Source organism: Moschus berezovskii, chromosome 19 (assembly GCF_049115385.1).
Source record: "Moschus berezovskii isolate FMDL1 chromosome 19, NW_MosBer_1.0, whole genome shotgun sequence".
In the NCBI taxonomy this organism is placed as follows: domain Eukaryota; kingdom Metazoa; phylum Chordata; class Mammalia; order Artiodactyla; family Moschidae; genus Moschus; species Moschus berezovskii.
The window spans coordinates 10,329,796-10,349,929 of record NC_142478.1 but is presented as its reverse complement, the minus strand read 5'-3'; the positions used below and the strand labels follow the sequence as shown (position 1 = coordinate 10,349,929).

General features: G+C 49.7%; 1 protein-coding gene across 7 annotated transcripts in view; it reads left to right on the top strand.

The window, feature by feature from the left end:
* Nucleotides 1-20,134, top strand: part of DCLK2 (doublecortin like kinase 2) — a 194,985-nt gene extending 174,851 nt beyond the window's left edge. For 4 of the 7 annotated variants that reach the window (XM_055404803.2, XM_055404802.2, XM_055404801.2 and 1 more), the window contains 6 exons: nt 6,621-6,754; nt 7,149-7,226; nt 13,230-13,326; nt 13,938-14,018; nt 15,085-15,201; nt 19,814-20,134. In XM_055404803.2, coding sequence (XP_055260778.2) covers nt 6,621-6,754; nt 7,149-7,226; nt 13,230-13,326; nt 13,938-14,018; nt 15,085-15,201; nt 19,814-19,978 — 672 coding nt within the window. In that variant the 3' untranslated portion in view covers nt 19,979-20,134. Of the gene's footprint in view, nt 1-6,620; nt 6,755-7,148; nt 7,227-13,229; nt 13,327-13,937; nt 14,019-15,084; nt 15,202-17,522; nt 19,794-19,813 lie in introns of those variants that run through there. The other 3 variants (XR_008683063.2, XR_008683062.2, XM_055404806.2) reach the window with 2 other exon arrangements.

Here is a 20,134-nt window from a genome sequence, read left to right as displayed (position 1 = left end):
CAAGGAGGTCTTGAAAGCCCAGGTGAGAAAGTGAGCTTGGCAGGTTTCCATGCTCCGATGAGAATGAAGACAGAGAGAAGAACGCGGGGGACCCAAGTCTCTAGAAGAGCAAGGGTATTTTATTAGCAGAAATGCAGGCTTATATATCTTTAGAAAAATGATTACTCAGCCATTCCGTTCCGTTCCGTTCAGTCGCTCAGTCGTGTCAGACTCTTTGCGACCCCGTGGACTATAGCCTACCAGGCTTCTCCGTCCATGGGATTCTCCAGGCAAGAATACTGGAGTGGGTTACCATTTCCTACTCAGCCATTACAAAGAATGAAATTCCACCAGTTGCAGCAAAATGGATAGTCTAATAAATGCAAGGTCACTGATGTTGAGTCACTGAAGGGATTTACTGAAAGGAATCCAAGCATGTACCCTTTCCCATGATCTCAGTCCTGAGAACTGCATGCAGCTCTACTTGTTCCCGGAATAGAAACTGATAAGGAACAGAGAATTCTTGAGACACGGTACACAAAGGAAGAAAAGTGCAACATATTGCATTCCTTAAAGTTGAATGTCCCCTGACACCCTCCCAGTGAGCACCCAGGACTGATCTCCTTTAGGATGGACTGGTTGGATCTCCTTGCAGTCCAAGGGACTCTCAAGAGTCTTGTCCAGCACCACAGTTCAAAAGCATCAATTCTTCAGTGCTCAGCTTTCTTTATAGTCCAACTCACATCCATACATAATGAATGGAAAAACCATAGACTTGACTAGACGGACCTTTGTTGGCAAAGTAATGTCTCTGCTTTTTAATATGCTGTCTAGGTTGGTCATAACTTTCCCTCCAAGGAGTAAGCGTCTTTTAATTTCATGGCTGCAGTCACCATCTGCAGTGATTTTGGAGCCCCCCAAAATAAAGTCTGACACTGTTTCCACTTTCCCCATCTATTTCCCATGAAGTGATGGGACCAGATGCCATGATCTTAGTTTTCTGAATGTTGAGCTTCAAGCCAACTTTTTCACTCTCTTCTTTCACTTTCATCAAGAAGCTCTTTAGTTCTTTGCTTTCTGCCATAAGGGTGGTGTCATCTGCATATATGCAATCTTGATTCCAGCTTGTGTTTCGTCCAGCCCAGTGTTTCTCATGATGTACTCTGTATATAAGTTAAATAAGCAGGGTGACAATATACAACCTCGACGTACTCCTTTCCCGATTTGGAACCAGTCTGTTGTTCCATGTCCAGTTCTAACTGTTGCTTCCTGACCTACATACAGGTTTCTCAAGAGGCAGGTCACGTGGTCTGGTATTCCCATCTCTTTCAGAATTTTCCACAGTTTGTTTTGATCCACATAGTCAAAGACTTTGGCATAGTCAATAAAGCAGATGTTTTTCTGAAACTCTCTTGCTTTTTCAGTGATCCAGAGGATGTTGGCAATTTGATCTCTGGTTCCTCTGCCTTTTCTAAAACCAGATTGAACATCTGAAAGTTCTTTGTTCACATACTGTTGAAGCCTGGCTTGGAGAATTTTGAGCATTAGTTTGCTAGTGTGTGAGTTGAGTGCAATTGTGTGGTAATCTGAGCATTCTTTGGGATTGGAATGAAAACTGACCTTTTCCAGTCCTGTGGCCACTGCTGAGTTTTCCAAATTTGTTGGCATATTGAGTGCAGCACTTTCACAACATCAGCTTTTAGGATTTGAAATGGCTCAGCTGGAGTTCCATCACCTCCACTGGCTTTGTTCGTAGTGATGCTTCCTAAGGCCCACTTGACTTCACGTTCCAAGATGTCTGGCTCTAGGTCAGTGATCACACCATCGTGATTATCTGGGTCGTGAAGATCTTTTTTGTACAGTTCTTCTGTGTATTCTTGCCACCTCTTCTTAATATCTTCTGCTTCTGTTAGGTCCATACCATTTTTGTCCTTTATTGAGCCCATCTTTGCATGAAATGTTCCCTTGGCATCTCTAATATTCTTGAAGAGCTCTCTAGTCTTTCCCATTCTCTAGGTAGTAAGCACCCATAGAGCAGGTGTGTGTTCAGTCACCTTTACGTCCTGAACGAGCACACAGTGGGTGAGAAGTCAATGTCTGGTGACTGGCCATGATGGTCACTCAGCTCACCTGAAGCTGACACTCACACCCAGGTCTTCACACCCTGCGTCCTGCCTGCAGCACACCAATAATTGCTGAGCAGAGTGAGCTTTGACGGGTAGGCTGTGGTGCCATTCTTGGGCCCTCCTGATCCACAGTTCTGTTTCCTCTTTTGATAGTGCCCTTTGATCATTTTTCAGCGTCTACTTAAAAGCGTCATTTGTTTTCTTACAGTCTTCTGCCTTGAGGGACTGTGTTTTCTTTCTGTTAGGAAAATAAATACCCCTGGTGTGTAAAGCACGATGTGTCATTGGGCTTGGTGTTCTGAACTCTGAGGAGGAGTGGGGACAGTGGCGAAGCAGGCCCCAGGGGCACGTGAGGACCTGGTGTCCTGCTCCTGCACCGGGAGGCTGTGGGGCGTGTCTGCATCCCCCAAACCCCTCCACCGCCGGCCGAATTTGGCCACGGGATTCCCACGCAGAGGTGACAGGGCTCCCCGGGTGTCCCCAAGGACACGCTGCCCTCCACGCCCGTCTCAGCGCAGCAGCCGCGGGTGCTGAGGGGCACAGCGGTGACTGCGGCGGCCACCCCATGGGGGCTGCGCGGGCCAGCGGGCCCTTCCGTAGAGCCGAGGGTGCCTCCCCGGCCCCAGCCCTGCTCTGCTGCCCAAAGGCGGGGAGGAGGAGGGTAAACCTGGGTGAGGCCTGCATGAGGCTCCGTGCAGCACGCGAGGCCCATGGAGCGGGCAGTGGACACTCTGCATGGCGAGTGGCAGTGAGATGTGCGCCTGCCACGGCCACCCCAGGGCCCCCGCGCAGACCTGGAGGCCGCCAGCGCGCTGCTGTCAGCAGGGCTGAGAGAGGGCCGTCGCGGCGCCAGAAGCCAGTCCGCGGAGGGGCTGCCAGCCCCTCGCCACTCTGAGTCCCGTCTGTGAGCACCGGGCATCCAGACGTCTCATTTGCATCCCCTCGTCTGGCAGCCGTGTGGTAATTTAAACCCTTGCCAGCGGAGATGTATGGGTCGCCGTGTCAGGGAGCACAGGGGTGGCCATTAATGCCATGAGTTACAGCCGGTGGCGCCCGGTCAGAGTTAACTGTGAGAGAGCAGTGATAAATTCCGCCTTTCCAGGGGTTCTGGGGACAGGGGAGAGGAGAGGGCTGGTTTCGCATGTCTGAGGTCCTTCTAAATCACGGTGCTGACATTTTATTTAGAGAACTTGCAGCATGCAGTTTGTATGTGGGGTGTGCGTTCCTGCCATTTTTCAGTTTTGCGTTCTGAGAGCAGCTTGGACAGGGCCTCTCAGCTGGTGGCGGAGCATCTGAGCACAGCAGAGCCAGCGTTCCCACGGGGGTGCTGGGTTACGTCCCACCCGGAGTCTGTACACCCTGTAGCCTTCCAGACGCAGGAGAGTGCGGTGGATGGGATGGACTTCTTTGGTATCCCACTTGGCCACGCACTCGAAACTTATTTTGCTGGGCCTCGGTTTCTCGTCTATAACGTGGAATAACAGCTCCCTTCCTGGTTGCCCAGCAGGGTGACTGCAGAACTGCGATGAGACGGTGTTTGGGAGACTGTGGGAGTCTTCCAGGCCTTTACTGAGGAGAACTGAACTCTGCCAGAATGAGGCCTTGGAGTCTCTGCATTTATCACCTCTTCCTTAAGACTGGTCTCCTAAAGCAAAGCCATGTGTGTGCACACCAGTGTCAGTTTCTTAAAGGAGTGTCAGAAATGTGTGTGTACACGTAGATTTATAGGTGTGTATATATATTTTCCTGCTTTAAAGACAATCTCCAGCTAAGACTTGAAATTTGCTTACATTCTTTTTCACATATTTGCATCTGTGTCTAGCACTGAGGAGAGATAAATCGGATAAAATATTATTAGTTCAGGCTTGTCTCCCCTATTTGACACTTCCCTTTTGGCGTTTAGCCAGAGTACCACTTGCTCAAACATTGTTCAGTGATTATAAACTCTTCAGTCCCTTTCTATTTATGCTCCTGCATCCGACTCTGAATTCCTTGTAGGGGACATGAAAAATGGAACTTCTGGGACCTCTGAGTATCCAACAACAGCTCTTAAATACCCCTAGGCATCCCTAAATTGAACATCTAAAATAAACATGATTAAAAAAAAAATGTACCTAATGAGTATATTGTAAAGTTGTAAAAACAAAATTATATTAACAAAACTTTTTTTTACTTTCATGATACATTTAGAATTATAATGTTCTTATCACTGCAATTGCTTAGGGAATTTCTCAAGTCTGGGTTGCAATAAATGCATCATAAATTCTAACTATAATTCAGATTGTTCTCATTAATGTTTACATTAAACATAATGGGTGGAAAGTCATCCTAAGACTAAACATGGCAAAGAACCTGGTTTCTGCTGCTTTAGGCTGAATCCTTAGTAGCTTTGAATATGCTTCTGCTGAGCTGTGGGCTGATGCAGAGTGATAAATATCTGTGAGGGCCCCCAAATCCTCACCGTCAGTCTGGTGAAACTGGAAAGTCATAAAGATGCTTGCTGAGCGTGGTCTTTAGAATATCAACATGGAAGCAGTTATTAAAATACTGAGGTGAAAACTGTTCCTCATCAACTGCTGAGAAGCGTCACAAGTGAGAAAGGTATTTCAGTGTCATCCTTAAAAAATACCTATTAAGATGGGGGTCATTGGCATTAGGAAGGCCTGAGGTTCTTGACTTTTTTTTTATTGAGGAGTTTATAAACCATTCCCCATCATTACACATCAGACTAATGGACGATGTCATTATGTGCTTATCTTGAAAAAACGTCATTTGCTAAAATTTTCTCTTCCTTTATTAAGTAGTGATTTAGATGAAAATCTGGTTCAGTTCATAGTGGGATACAAGGAAACACAAGCATATATGTTTAAAATGTAAAAATAGAGGAAAGTCATGACGTAAGTACATGTTAGGTTTTTGCAGTTATTTCGAAATTCAGTGTTTTCAGAATGGACATCTAAGAGGCAAATGGCTTATTAAAACTCATATGGTCAGATCTCAAATTATGTTCTTATATATGCTTGTTTGCTTCTAAAACCATCCATTTATAATGACTTCTGGATTTTTATTCCATAAGGAAAGTCTGCTTATATATAAAATTAATTTTTCTGAATTATGGAACGATGTTCATTGTAAACATTCTGGAAACTTCTGAAGAGTATAAAGAAGAAAAGTACAGTAACCTGTAATGCACCTAGAGTAAACTTAACATTTTTAGGGTACTATAGTATGTATATATATATATAATTCTGAATATTCCTTTTTATTTAATACATTGAATATTTCCCATAGGATTAATATTTACTTGAATTGTGTGATTTGCTGTGATTTATTAAGTCATTAACCTGTTGGCCACTTATGTTGCTTCTAGTTTTTAAAAAACAGAAGATGAATTCTGAGGTTGGCATTCTTGAGTATAACCTTTGGATCCATCTCTGTTCCCTTAGAAGTAAATTTACAGATCACAGGTCATTAAGGATATTAAGAAATTTACATAGGACTGCCATACTTTCTAGAAAAGCTGCTTCGATGTCAGCAAACACATCACATCCTCACCAGCATTGTTAAACCTTTTTCAAGATGATGATCCACCTGATCTAATCAGCCATTCCTTCCAGGAAGGAAGGAACATTCACCCCGTCCTGATCTGAGCGTCATCTCATCTTGCCCTCACACCGGGACTGTGAACCAGGGACCAGCTGTTACCCCACTCCACAGATGACAAAACGTGCTCAGGGTGGGAGAGGGGCTATCGGGGCCAGGTCACCAGACAAATGGGCGGAGTATTTTGCCCTGCAGGCCTGGGCTGTCTCACCCGAAAGGTCATTTTCTCTCTAGATTTCCAAGGTTCTCCCGTAGGCTGGATCAACTGTTTATGCTCATCGTTGTCTGGAGAGCAGGTCCTAATTGGATCTTGTAAACTGAACATGTGAGTTGCAGAGCACCTAGTGCTTTAGTGGACAACCTCTAATAAACACCATTTCTGAGGCTGGCAGTACCCACCCCAACCCCACACGCACACAGCAGAGGTCAGCATCCTGCCTTGAGGCTCGGGGGCCTCTCAAGCGAACCGGGTAAGCCACCCACCTCCACCCCTCAGCATGCACGCATGTTCATTCTACTCCTAGGTAAGGGACTTTTTGCAAATGTAGGAAATATATTTTTCATATTTGACACAATCAAGATCACACGCAACATCTCTAAAAAGAAAAATTAGAGCTTTAAAAAGCAAGAGAGGAACTTCCCTGATGGTCCAGTGGTTGAGACTCCAGGCTTCTAATGCAGGGGCTGCAGGTTCAATCCCTGGTCAGGGAACTAAGATGCCACATGGCCAAAAAATCAAAACACAAAACTAAAAAACAGCAGAGATAAGCCATGGCCTTAATATCAGAAGGAGAGATTTCTTAGGATTTGTTGGTAAATGCATCTGTGTCGTTTCTGCCCAATTCCAGAGGCTCCCCCGTTGCGATCACTGAGGGAAAAACACTTCTGAGAATTCGCTGGTTTCTGTTCCAGGTGTGCGAATATCCTGATGGGACCAAGTCTCTGAAACTGGGAGACTTCGGGCTGGCCACTGTGGTGGAAGGCCCACTGTACACCGTCTGCGGCACCCCGACTTACGTGGCCCCTGAAATCATTGCTGAAACCGGGTATGCCTGTGGGGTTTGGGTTAGTGCTTGAACTCTGGGAACAGGTATATTTGCCACGACTGCTGCAGTGGATTCACACGCCTCCCGGGAACATGGGGGGCAGGATTGGCTGATCCCTGCCCCGTGACTTTGATCCCAGGAACTCCAGTTTGTGCTTGTACTTCCAAGAGCCCTGGGCCTGGACCTCTGTCCCAAGGCCAGTCTTGGAATCCAGATAGTGGCGAGGTTGGGAGAAGAGCAGACACCTTTGTCCAAAGGGTAGTTCATTCATCTGCATGAAACCAGTGGTTTGGTACTGAAAGGCCTTTTCCCCTAACAAACCAAGGCTCCTGTCCTGTGGCGGGTTCGTGGGAGTAGCGTCCAGCCTCTCTTCCCACCTGCTCTGTTTCCCCAGCTATGGCCTGAAGGTGGACGTCTGGGCGGCTGGCGTGATCACGTACATACTGCTCTGTGGATTCCCACCCTTCCGAAGGTCAGTGGCTCTTCAGGTGACCATATTTGAACTGTAAACTCTCTCCCTTTGATCGGGAAGCAGACATTCTACTCCTGGCAATCAGGACCGGAAACGGGTCAATAAAAATGTCAGTAAAAAAATTGTATAAACGTACCGTTCACTTTTTAATCTTAATTTACAACCTACTAATGTACATTCCACGTCCCCACTTTTGATGTGCAGCCCAGCCCTTTGCTCTGTGCCTGGTCCCTGGGTTTCCCACGGTCATTCTTCCATAACCCTCACCCCTCAGTCCAGTGTCTATGATTCCCATTCCCAGTCTTTTTCAAGGGGAGTGAGATTTAAAGGTGCTCACAAGCAATCTGATCCTCCCAGGTAAGACTTTCTCTAGTTCTTAAGGGTTGTCTCTTCTACCTAATCTGACAGCTGTTTTTTAACAACTCACTTTGCAGAGCATTTGACCTGGTTCTTGTAGACACAGGGAACTTGTTCTTTTTCAATTAATTTTGTCCATTTACATACTATTTGGTTAAGGAGCATTACAAATACTTTTGGCATTAACAGGCCTGGGAAAGCAGATTGACACTTGATGACCATACACTCACCTGCTGGGAGGACAGGTGACTGCACACGGGGTCAGGGTGTGTGGTGGGGACCCCCCACCCCGAGTGGTGTATGGACAGGGGCAGGTGGGGCTCTTTACCAGTGCCATCTCCCTCTGAAGCACATGAACACTTTGAAGCAGATGTTAATCTAATGATGGACGTTTGATTATTTTCCTCTGACTTTCCCTGAATGCTGTTTTCCTTTTCATCTTTTCTTATGGTCATTTTCCAACTGTTTGTAGAGTAGCTCCAATGGGCCAGGCATCGTTCTAAGTCCTAGGAATCAAGTGGGAAACAAAACTTATTCTGTAAGGCCATAGTGTTTATAGTGTGTAGTCAGTAAGTGAAAAAATAGATTTATTTCTTCCCTCTCTCCTCCCACATTTTATTATAAAAGCTTTTTATTGTAGAAGCTTTATTATAAAAGCTTTTTATTATAGAAGCTTTATTATAAAAGCTTTTTATTATAGAAGCTTTATTATTAAAGCCTTTTATTATAGAAGCTTTATTATAAAAAGCTTTCAAACATACAGAACAGTACAAAGATATCACATTTATCTTTTTTTAAAATGATCTATTTTTAAAATATACATTTTTAACACTGGGTCTTAGTTGTGGCATGTGGGATCTAGTTCCCTGACCAGAGATTAAACCTGGGCCCCCTGTATTGGGGGCGTGGAGTCTTAGTCACTGGACCACCAGGGAAGCCCCTAATGATCAATTTTAAGTTGAATTGAATAGTCGGTTTTGTTTTTGTTTTGTTTTTTTTTTGCTTACATTAAATACAGGAATAACACAGAAGTCATTCTCTACTTTTGAGAGGCTTATTGGCTTGAAAACACAGCATGAGAATATTGACCAAGCAGAATAACTGAGCATGAGTTCATGCCAAGTTGAGCGCAGGCTCAGTTGAGGACTGGAAATCACAAAAGGTTTAATAAGAGATATGACATTGGAGTGGGACCTTGTCCTTGTGGTGTGGCTTGGGTTTCCTTAGGTGGAAGGCTCTTTCCGTCTGGCCATCCATCAACATCTTGGTTTTCCATTGAGGTCATGCCAGGGTGGGTTATTCAGACTGTAGGATATATCTGTTAGTTTTTACTGAAGAATAAATTTGTTCTACAAGTAGGGGCATGAATCATTCTGAGCCATTCTCCTGCCCTGGGCTGGCTTAGCGGGAGCCTGAGGTCCAGTGTAGCTCACTCACATGCCTGGTGAGTCGCCTCCGTGTCAGCTGGGACCACAGATTTGACTTAGCCACGTGCCCTCCAGCATCAGAGAGCTAGCATGGGCTGCACATGATGGTGCTGACAGTTTCCTCAAAGCAGCCAGAGAGAGCAAGTTCCCTGCCCGAGTACCTTCCCGATCTCTGCTTGCGTCACATTTCTTGATTAATGTCCCATTGATCAAATGAAATCAGATAGCTAAGCCCGGGGTAAATGTGGGAGAAGTCTGTGTCCATAGAAGGAGGGAAGTAATTTGGGGCTGTTTTTACAGTCACGTGGTGCCCTAGCTGGTTTCATGATGACTTGGTTTGGGAACCAGTCAAATGCAGAGGTTAGTGGGGTTTGATAGCAGGTAACCCAAGGGCCAGGGGCGTCCCTGGTGACTCGGTAAAGAACTTGCCTGACAATGCAGGAGATGTGGGTTCTATCCCTGGGTCAGGAATAGCCACTGGGGAAGGAAATGGCAACCCACTCCAGTATTCTTGCCTGGAGAATCCTATGGACAGAGGAGCCTGCTGGGCTGCAGTCCATAGCATCACAAAGAGTCAGACACACCTGAGCAACCAACCAACAACAAATTGAAGGGCCATTTACAACAGAGTGTCCCTCCTTGGTTGACCCCAGTTGAGAGCAGTCAGAAAGGTATGGAGGAGCAGTCGTAGAGGAATGTGTGCTCACAACTCCCTCTAGTGTTTCCACTTGCCAGTGCAGCCTAGAAGTTTTTTTTCTTTGCTTTCCTTTTTACTGTTTAACAAAAGAAAGACTCGAATTAACAATTCGTATCTGTTGTGACTTGTTACCTTGTTCTCTCTGTGGGATCTTCAGGTCAGTCTGGCTAATCAAAAGCAGTAAAGTACATTCTGAAAGCTGTTGCCTTAGAGGTTATATTCAGAAGCTGGTCCTATAACTCTCGATAGCTTACCTTTGAAAATGTTTTTCCTCTCATGTGATGAAAGAGAATTTATTATGTTACATGTTAGTTCTGGAAGCATCGTCATAGCATACAGAGACATTCTGGACAGATTTTATAAACTACTATAATATAAAATATTTACATATTTTATATATCATATGTATCAAACTATGGAAATGGTCCTTTAAATAATGATAAATGACTATGGTTTAAGATTAAACAAATCTGCATAAATTTGCTTCTAAAATAAAAGTCTTTCAACAGATATGTCAAAATATTTTCATTGGTTTCTAAAAAAGATTAATTGAACCCAAAGCTTTTTAATTAAAATTGTTCCTTGGAATCGACAGTTTGAGCTTCTTTAACTCTAGCATCTCCCACTTTTTTTTCAGGATTTTCGGGCATTAGTCCTAGACTGACGTGTAATATTTCATTGTTACTGAGAAGAATGTTGCTTTTCCACTGTTTAGGTATTGCCTAAGGAAGTCTGTTCTTAGGGCCACTGATAACAAATAATACTTGCCTGACTCTCCTGAGATATTTGATGTTTCTCTTAAACACACACCCATCCCCCCTTTAAGTGAAATGTTTTGCACATTATTTGTGAAATAGCTTACAACATTTTTCAGCTTACCTTGTCTGACCTTTAACACCTCGGCACTGGATAGAGTATGTACACAGAGTCTTTTGCTATTTTCAGAGTTTTTCTTACTGGGTTCTTCCAGACTTACAGCACTATACTGTTTGAAAATTAAAAAGTGCTTGAAGCATCTCAGCCAGACTGTAGCATATACATGTGTTAATCCGTCCAGGGGAGGTTTAATCAGAGGGACTTTTATTCTGTGACGACTGAGAAGGGTGCATTCTCCGCAGGTCTGCTGTGGTGTGGGCCCCCCAAAACCCCAGGGCTCTTGCAGTTCACAGCACAGGTCCTCAGGGTGCCCCTCTAATTGCCCAAATCCTGGGGTTGTGTTGTTGACTCAGGCTATTTTGCCAAGAGCCTAAATCCTGCAGACACACACCCGTTTTACTGTTTGTTAACAAAGACCATGTGTATTAACAGAAGCGATTTGAGATTCCAGAGGAAGACCAGGAGGGAGCTGCATGCCACCTTAGAGAGGAATGGCTGGAAAGAGCGGTTCTGGAAGTGGGCAACTTGCTGTATCTTCTTCTAACATTGTCTCCTGGGGTCCTCTGATTTTCCGAAAGTTTCTATAAAACCCCGTTGTGTTTTGAGGCACATTCTTTATTCATTTTTAAAGAGAGATGAGCTGAAGCAAATCAGTAGACAGGTAACAGTGAAACAGAAAGAACATTAGACACCTAGAAAAGAACAGCCTGTGCTCACTCGAAGAACGTCAGTTTCTCGGGAAGCAGGGGTTGCGGGCATCACACCGAGTGCCGCATGACATCGTGAAGCAGCGTGGTGATTCCGCCGAGCTTGGTTTGACGTAGTGAACTTTCACAGAGCCCACAAACTCTGCTCTTTTTCCTAGAACAGGAATGAGGCAGCCCCCTCGTCACACAGCCCCAGAGGCTGTCTCTGGACACTTCCCTGAATCATCTGTTTCTAGGGATGCCACACGCAGCACTGCAGACCCTGGAGGACTGGTAGTGTGACCAGGCTCCTGTGCAGGAGGCTGGGCAGGCTCCCACGTGAGCACCCTGAGCAGTGCATGGGGCTGAAGGCAGTCTGGGGGGAACTCCAGGAGAAACGTTGCATCCTTACCAAGTGACCAGGGCTTGTCTGATAGCTCAGTTGGTAAAGAATCTGCCTGCAATGCAGGAGACCCCGGTTTGATTCCTGGGTTGGGAAGATCATAGGCTACCCACTCCAGTATTCTTGGGCTTCCCCTTGCAGCTTAGCTGGTAAAGAATCCACCTGCAATGCGGGAGACCAAGGTTTGATCCCTGGGTTGGGAAGATCCCCTGGAGAAGGGAAAGGCTACCCACTCTAGTATTGGGTTTCCCTAGTGCTCAGATGGTAAAGCATCTTCCTGTAATGCGGGAGACCTGTGTTCGATCCCTGGGTCTGGAAGATCCCCTGGAGAAGGAACTGGCAACCCACTCCACTATTCTTGCCTGGAAAATCCCATGGATGGAGGACCCTGGCAGGCTACAGTCAATGGGGTAGTAAAGAGTCGGACACAACCGAGTGACTAACACACCCTTATACTTATTTGCCAAGTGAGACTGAACTTCCGCTCCTGGATTTTGATCTTGAATCCAGCTGCCCATCCTGAGTTTTCTTCTCGGCTTTGCAGTGGCCTAGAGAGCCAGTGACTTGCTTCTCTCTCTGGTCACTGATGTGTCCACCAAGGGAAGGGGCCACGTGGCTGTGGAGATGCAGCTTTCTGGGAGGTGGGGGACGTCCAGTTTCCTGAATTTTTCCAGCAGTATTTCCGCATTTCTCTGGCACTGCCATCAAAAATCAAGTCATCTTTTACTCTTTAGACACCAGCTGTGTGCAGGTGCACCTCTCAGAGAAGGGATGCCCACCTTGGGGGCCTCCACCCCTGCAGTTCTAGTGGATGTCCTCAGATGATGGGCTTTTTCTCTCAAACTGAGCTTCAGAGAAAGTCAGGTTTCAATGGGGAGCACATTCCACTGCGAATGTTTATCCAGATTCTGACCTCCTTATAACTTTCCCATGTGTTGGCTGCTTCGCTGATCTTTGGCTGTTTTGTTGGGAAAGCAGAAGGGGGAAGGACAAGGAGATCTGACTCAGGTTTGCTGCTTTCCCCCACTTATTATTATACCATGAATGCTTGAGGGCGGATGCTGAGCTGCGTTTTTTCTGAAATGAGGACATATTTTTTGTGGATTCCATTTTTTCTTGAGTCTTTGTTTTTTGTGGAAAAATCCATGTAACATAAAATCTATCCCTTTAACCATTTGTAAGTGTACAGTTTCAAGTGTTAAGTGGTATTAAACACATTTAAACCGTTGTGTAACCATCAGGCCCACCCATCTCCAGAACATCTTTGTCTTCCCACACTGAAGCCTGGTACCCACTGAACAGAGTTCTTGCATCTCTGCTCGTCTCTCTGCCCTGCTCCTCCTCCTTTCTCCACCACCCACCCTCCTCCCCTTTCTCGCTGATTCCCAGGTCCATGGAAATGTTCTTTGGTTCATCACCTAGAAGGGAGCGTGCGGTTGAGATGCACAGCCCAGCTGTGAAATGCCCACACCAGAGACGCTGTCTCCCCTCCCGTGACCTTTTTATTACAAAGCTGATGGTGACGCTGACTCTTCTGTTTCTCTGTCGCTGACTCAGTGAGAACAACCTCCAGGAAGATCTCTTCGACCAGATCTTGGCCGGGAAGCTGGAGTTCCCAGCTCCCTACTGGGACAACATCACAGACTCGGCCAAGGTATCCATCCCGGCCTGGCTCTGGGGGAGGCGGCGTGTCGAGGGGCCCTTGCCTGTCCTGGGGGCTGCCGTCGTGTCAGGGGGCCCTCGCCTGTCCTGGGGGGCTCTCGTCGCCCTTGTTGAGCTCCGGGTCTGTCTGGGCATGTGGCTCACCCTGCAGCACGGTGCCTGAGCTACTTTGCTGGATTCTGGCTGTCTTCCCAGTGTGCCAAGGCCACCCCTTAGGGCTTACAGATGCTTCTCTAAGCCCATTTGTTTGGAGCTGAGTCATAGACCCCCGGGCCTGCGGGGTGGTCCCGTGCGGCCTGCGGCGTTGCCGGAAGGAGCAGCTCCGCAGCACCGTGCTGCGGGCGATGGCAGCGCCCAGAGCCCATAGGAGGGGACGCCGGGGTTTGTGTGGACTCGGGTGAGGCCTCTCGTCCCGGTGCTGCTGAGCGGCGGCCGTGGCTGCCTCGGAGGCCTGGGGAGGTGGGGTGTGATCGCTCTGTGTCCAGATGCTGAGCGGCCGTGCTGGCCGTGCTCTGGAGCGCTCGGTGCAGACTCACGTTTTCTGTGTTCGTTGTGGGTCACCCCACTTCTGTCCCCTCTGTCCTCTCCCTTCTTTCTTCCCAGGAGTTAATCAGTCAGATGCTTCAGGTCAATGTTGAAGCGAGGTGCACAGCAGGACAGATCCTGAGTCACCCCTGGGTGTCCGTAAGTACCCACGTCCCTAGGGAACCGGCGTCTCTGTGTCCTGTGGGCCCCAGCGGGCCTCCTCGCCTGGGCTGCGGTGCAGACCGAGTTCTGGGTCCACGTTCTGTGGTGGATTGGGTGTACCTCTCCGTCATGAGCAAGCAGCATGAGGCCTGCTCTCTGGGAGGACGCAGCTGGCACCAGGCTCCCTCTGAGTGACCGGGCTCATCACGGCCTCTGCAGGCTGCAGCGTCCTCACCTGTGAGGTGCGGGGATCGGCGAGGATGCTCTCCAAGGACCTCTTTCTGTCATCCTGGGGTTTGAGAGTCTTCAGAGCTTGCCCAGAGATGAGCCTGTGTCAGAGCCTGACCTCTGTCTTCCTGGCACGTGGTCACGGGAGCACTCCTGCTTCCGGTGGGGCAGGAGGGAGCTGGGTGGAGGATGTGTGACGTTCGGGGAGTGTTCTGAGTGTGGGCAGTGCCTCGGGGCCCAGGTGAAACAGTCCACACCAGAAGAGTCTGGGTCCCCCTCAGGCCTGGGAGCCTGGGGTCAGTGGCATTAATTCAGGGGCTCTAGCTGACTTCGGGGGCGCCCCGTGCACCTCTGCCACCCAGGTTCTGTCCCCACATTCTGACAACTCCACTCAGACCCTCTAGGTCCTGTTAAGTGACTTGGTTCTTGGACCAAGCAGTTGAGATGCCACATTTTTTTTACTGAGTGATAAAGACTAGACACTACCTGCATTCTTGACTAAAATGATAATTTTGATGTTTCCATGGGCAGGATCGGCACTAAATTAGGTGGCATTTGTGCTGTGGAGGAGGTCTGTGAGCCCTGCAGAAGGCCCTTCTGCCCTCAGCCCTCTCCAGACCTCAGGAGGGAGGTGCATGATAGAGGGTCTTTGCGGGGATAGGGGACCGCCCAGTAGCATTGTCATTTTCAGTTACTTGACTTACATGGCCCCCTGATCTCCGGCTCAGACGGCCCATTAGGAGGAGATGGTGGGAGTGACAGATGGTGTTTGACTGCTGAGGAAGAGACAGTGGACCCGAGACTCAAAATCGGTGTCTTTGATTCTTTTCTGTAGGATGACGCCTCCCAGGAGAATAACATGCAAGCTGAAGTAACAGGTAAACTCAAACAGCACTTTAATAACGCGCTCCCCAAACAGAACAGCACGACCACCGGGGTCTCCGTTATCATGGTGAGTAGAGCACGTGGTCCACCCTTGGGCAGCTGCAGGTCCACCTGACTGCTCAGCCGACAGTGAACCTTGCAGTGTCAGCGGCCCAGCACTCCCCTCTTGTAGCCCTGCTGCCTTCCGGGCTCCTCCCTCCATGGCAAGAATGGCCTGGCATGTGAAGGGCACCGTGTGGCCGGCTCCCCGTCCGCGGGTCCTGAGATCAGAGGGTGTGCAGGTTCCAGCCAGGCCAGACTGCAGGGCCCTGGGCCCGGGTCCCCTCCTCTTCTGGGCTCAGTGGGCCCTGGGCTGTGGCGTCTGTCCCAGCTCTGCTTTCTCCCACTAGAGAGGGCTCCCCAGCCAGGCAGGACTTGCAGCCAAAGGCAACAACTCCCTGACTACTCAGGGCTTCACAAATAGATTATTTGAGCCGTGAATGATTCTTTGGGACTGGGGATAAGAAACAGCTGCTGCTGCTGCTGAGTCACTTCAGTCATGTCCAACTCTGTGTAACCCCATAGACGGAAGCCCACCAGGCTCCCCCGTCCCTGGGATTCTCCAGGCAAGAACACTGGAGTGGGTTGCCATTTCCTTCTCCAATGTGTGAAAGTGAAAAGTGAAAGTGAAGTCACTCAGCTAGAGTTAAGCAAATTCCACTTTTTAAAAAAATCAGTATTTTGTGATTTTTAAAAATTTCAGAAGAAAGAAAAAAAATGGGTTTTTCAGGGTTGGTAAAATTTTATGAGAAGTTAGTAACACTGATCCCCATATTTTGTCAGATCTTCCTTCTAAAATGTTTTTGAGGCAGCTTACCTAAATCCATAAACACAGCAAATGGAAAATGGCATTAAAGTACGTGAAGTAACATGAAAGTAGGTCAGGGAGCGGGAGAAGATGGCAGAAAAGATAAAAGTGAGTCTGAAGTGTGGTCAGCAGCCCTCCTACCAGCTGTCCAGACCCGGGTCCTTGTTCCTGTGAGCCATGAAGCTGGCCCCCGTGGGCCCCCACTGCTCATAGGATCGGGGAGCAGCAGGGGCTGCCTTCCCGGGAAAGGCAGGCTTTCTCTGGAGGTGGGGACCCAGGAGCCAGACAGCGGATGACGGGCCATCCGCCTGCTCCATCACTCTGGCCTCAGGACGGACCCTCCCCCTCTGGAAAGGCTGGTTTCCTCCCTGACTGGGAAGAAAACAGTTACTCTCCCAGCACGTTGCAGCTCCGATCCTCCCCATGGAGGACTGGGTGCAGGTGGGAGCCAGAGGGAAGCCCGCCGCTCTGTCCCGGAGTGGGGGGCCCGCTCTCCGTCCTGGGGGCCCCTTTCCTCCTCCCCTGCCAGGCTGTAGGCCCCTGAGAGGAAGAAGCTTTATAGGATTCTCCCAGAGCTCATGAGAGCTTCCCCCTCATCCCCTGGGTCACCTGTTGACTCACGGCCCAGACATGGGGCCTGTGGCCCACCAAGATTCTGGAATGATCTTCCCTTTTGCCTCTAGGCCCCCAGTGCAGGCTCTGTTCTGGATGAGGATAATCCAGGCCCTCTCAGAACCTACATCGTGTGGTTCACAAATGGCTTTTTTCCATTTGCTGATGAAGTTCAAAAATTCAGTGTCAAACCCCTGACCTTTACCAGGATGTTTGTGTGAATGAACACTGCTTTATCATTTGTGAGTCTAGCAGTGATTGTGAGCCTTGTGTGTTCACGTGTGTATTAAGTGTCTTGTCGGGCATGTTGGTGGGGCTCTATCTCACCACCCCGTCCCGTTTCCTACATAACTCTGCAGCTCCTTAGCTCTGGGAGGTGCTGGCTGACCCATGAGGTCCAAACCCATGGGGGAGTCAAGAACACTTGTGTCTGGAGGGACCAGTTCTCCACGGCCAGAAAGCCAGCCTGGGAATCTGGCTTGTCCCACGCAGGCCTCCATGGGGAGGGCATCCATCCTTACCCAACAGAGGCCTGGCCCGGGCGTGGTTGTGTCCAGGCAGCTTGCAACGCTTCTGAGTCATCAGTCATCCCGCCCCCGCCCACCACCACCTTCACCACCATTACTGTGTGTCTGTGTGTCCTGCCCTTGGGAACAGTTTCAATGTTTTCTTAAAAATCCTGATTGACAAACAGCTCTTCCTGGTCTGTATATGTCCTTTCTGGGGCATGTAAGGCTCAGGTGGTTTCCTGCTGATTCAAATAGCAGTGGAAACAGTGTATCAGTGTCCTGAGGCGGGACCCTCTGGTTGGGTCTCTTAGAACCCCCAGAATTGGAGCCTGGGGCTCCTGTGAGGCAACGGTAGGACAGGAATGGTGAATAGAGGTGAGCAAGTAAAGTTGATGCTGTTGTCTGCATTTTGTTTGACAGTTTGACTTGACAGTTTGAGAGACACTTCAGAGTTTCACTGTGTGCCCCGCTGAGACTCTGGGGACCCCGGAGCAGCATTCTGGTATCCACCGTGCTCTGCGGCCTCTAATTCTCAGCCCCTCTTATCCGCATGCTTCTCAGACTGCCAGCAGCGTCCCAGCTCTCAGCTTCTCACGGGTGCAGCTCTCCTGTACCTACTGACACCCATTCTGGCCAAACACACCTGTGAAAACTTTACTCAGAACTCTGCAGCTTGCCACATCACCTTGCTTCCCAGATCAAAAGCTGGTGAGGGCACGGAGGAGGACCCCAGTCATTCTCCTGCTAAAGGTTATCTTTCACTGAGGTGCAAATGCATATCTTTCAGTGGATGACAGCGTTAAGATGGGAGCCTTTGTGAAGGCTTTGGTTCTTGCTGCGAGTACATTTGCAAGGAGGCACTGTCCTCGGTAAGACAGTGTGCAGTCAGTCAGGCTTTGGGATAGGATAGGGTTTTGGTTTAAGTTGGGCCTGTGGTTTCGGATTGCACTTGCATTTGCTCTGACTTGTCCTGAGAGGCTTAAGGAAAGGCCCTGCACCTGCAGAGTGGGCTCAGGGCCTCGCCCAGAAGAGGCCATCTCATGGTGGAAAAGGGAATTAGTGATAAGAAAGCCCTCATGGCTGCATTTTGTAGCCGACTCGAGAAAGGATGGCTTCAAAAAGGAGTGCTTCCTCACTTGGGGGACTGTGCTCCTTTCAGGGGGATGCTGGGAAGGATTGGGGCTTAATTTAAGTTAGACAAAACTGTTTCGACTGTGTTGCTTCTGTTGAAAGTAAGTCCAGTTTCTGTCCCCGCTTCTCTCCCACTCCTCGCGCCTCTCCCGCTGCCTGCATTGCTTCCCTCTGGCTAGGTCCAAGGCGATGGTATGTACTAACCGCACCGCTCTGCTTCCTCCCGCTGCACACGTTCATGTTCTCGTTGGGAAGAGAAGAGGAGAAATAACTGTGGGGATGTGGGTCTTCGGCCCAGGGGAGGCTTTTGGGTGGAAAACACTGGAAGAAGCCTCTCTGCGCGTTCCGTGTTTTCCCTGAGGGGGTGGCCTGGCCTCTGCTCACACTCGGTGCTCCGAAGCTTGTTAGGGTGCAGGGCAGAGTTTCTGATTTGGCTTTTCCCCAGTTACCTCTTCTCCAGGAAATGGAAAGTGCCCTTGGCAATCACTGAGAGCTCAGGAAGGGCCTGTGGACAACACCTGTCTTCCAGTCTGTACTAAGGGGCCCCGCAGGCAGCCACCCAAGGCCTAGGAAGTCCCGTTTGTGAAAAAGTTCCTCCAGGCACTTTTCCCCCCTCCTGGAGTCCTGGAAGAATCGATGGTTCCTTTCCCCGTCAAGGTGGTTAGATGACAAGTAAAGGACTTCTGGTCCACATGCCTTTCAGCTAAAGGTGCTAAGAACTGACAGAGCCCCGCATTTGGAAAACCCGATGAGAGGGCGCCTGGCCAGGCCTCCCTGGCTGAGCAGCAGTCTTCATACCGGTCAGAGGAGGAGGCAGGCAGGCCAGTTCCCAGCTCCAGGCTAGGGTCAGAGAGCAAGGGGACATCTGTGCCCCTGGAGCAGGGGAAAGTGAGCGTGTTTGTCGCTCAGTCATTTCCTACTCTTCGCGATCCCATGGACTGTCTCCCACTAGGCTCCTCCATCCATGGAATTCTCCAGGCAGTAACACTGGAGTGGGTTGCAATGACCTTCTCCTGAGGATCTTCCCTACCCAGGGATTGAACCCTGGTCTCCTGCATTACAGGCAGATTTTTTTTTAACCGTCTGAGCGAACAGGGGGAGCAGGTCACAACCCTTGGGGGCTGAAGACGCCCCACAGGAAGAGGTCAGGGAGGACATGCTTGGAGGGTGGACAGATGTGTGATGTCACACCCTGCATTCCCAGGCTTGTCCTGGATTACCAGCTGCCAGTGGGGCAGCGGTTTCGGGGCAGGGTGGGGGTTAGGTATTATGGATTGCATGACTTAACCTTTCCAGTCTCCTGGTGGGGAACCTTCTTTAGAGAAGTTAGCGGTCAGGTGCCTTGCAATCCCATGCGGTTTGCTTCTTGTCCAGGACGCTGCTGGGCTCAGATCCCAGCGGCTCCGGGGCCGTAGGAGCAGAGGCCGCGGTGAGGGATGCTGGGCCGGCCGGGGGCGCCGGGGGCCGCGGGCGTTACTTCTCCTCTGCTGCTCCCGCCCTGCATGCTTGGCGCCCCCGCTCGCTCGCGGTGCCGAGCGCCGGCGGCGGGCTCACGTGTCCTCTCTCCGCTCTCTCCGCAGAACACGGCTCTCGATAAGGAGGGCCAGATCTTCAGCAGCAAGCTTGGCGCCGATGGCGGCCGGCCCGGCCCGGCGCCCGCCGCGCCCCCGGAGCCGCCCGCGCAGCCCGGGCCCGCCGCCCCCGCCGGCGAGCGGGCGGGGACCTGGCGCCGCCGCCGCGACTGACCCGCTGCGCGGCCAGCTCCGCACTCGCCGGGCCGGCGGCTCTACGTGTTCCGTCTTTTCAGCTCGGCGGACGCTGGACGGCATCTCCAGGAGGCTGTGCGACTTCGATCCGGCCTCCCGCGCATTTCTGTAGAAACGCTTCGGATGAACCACGGT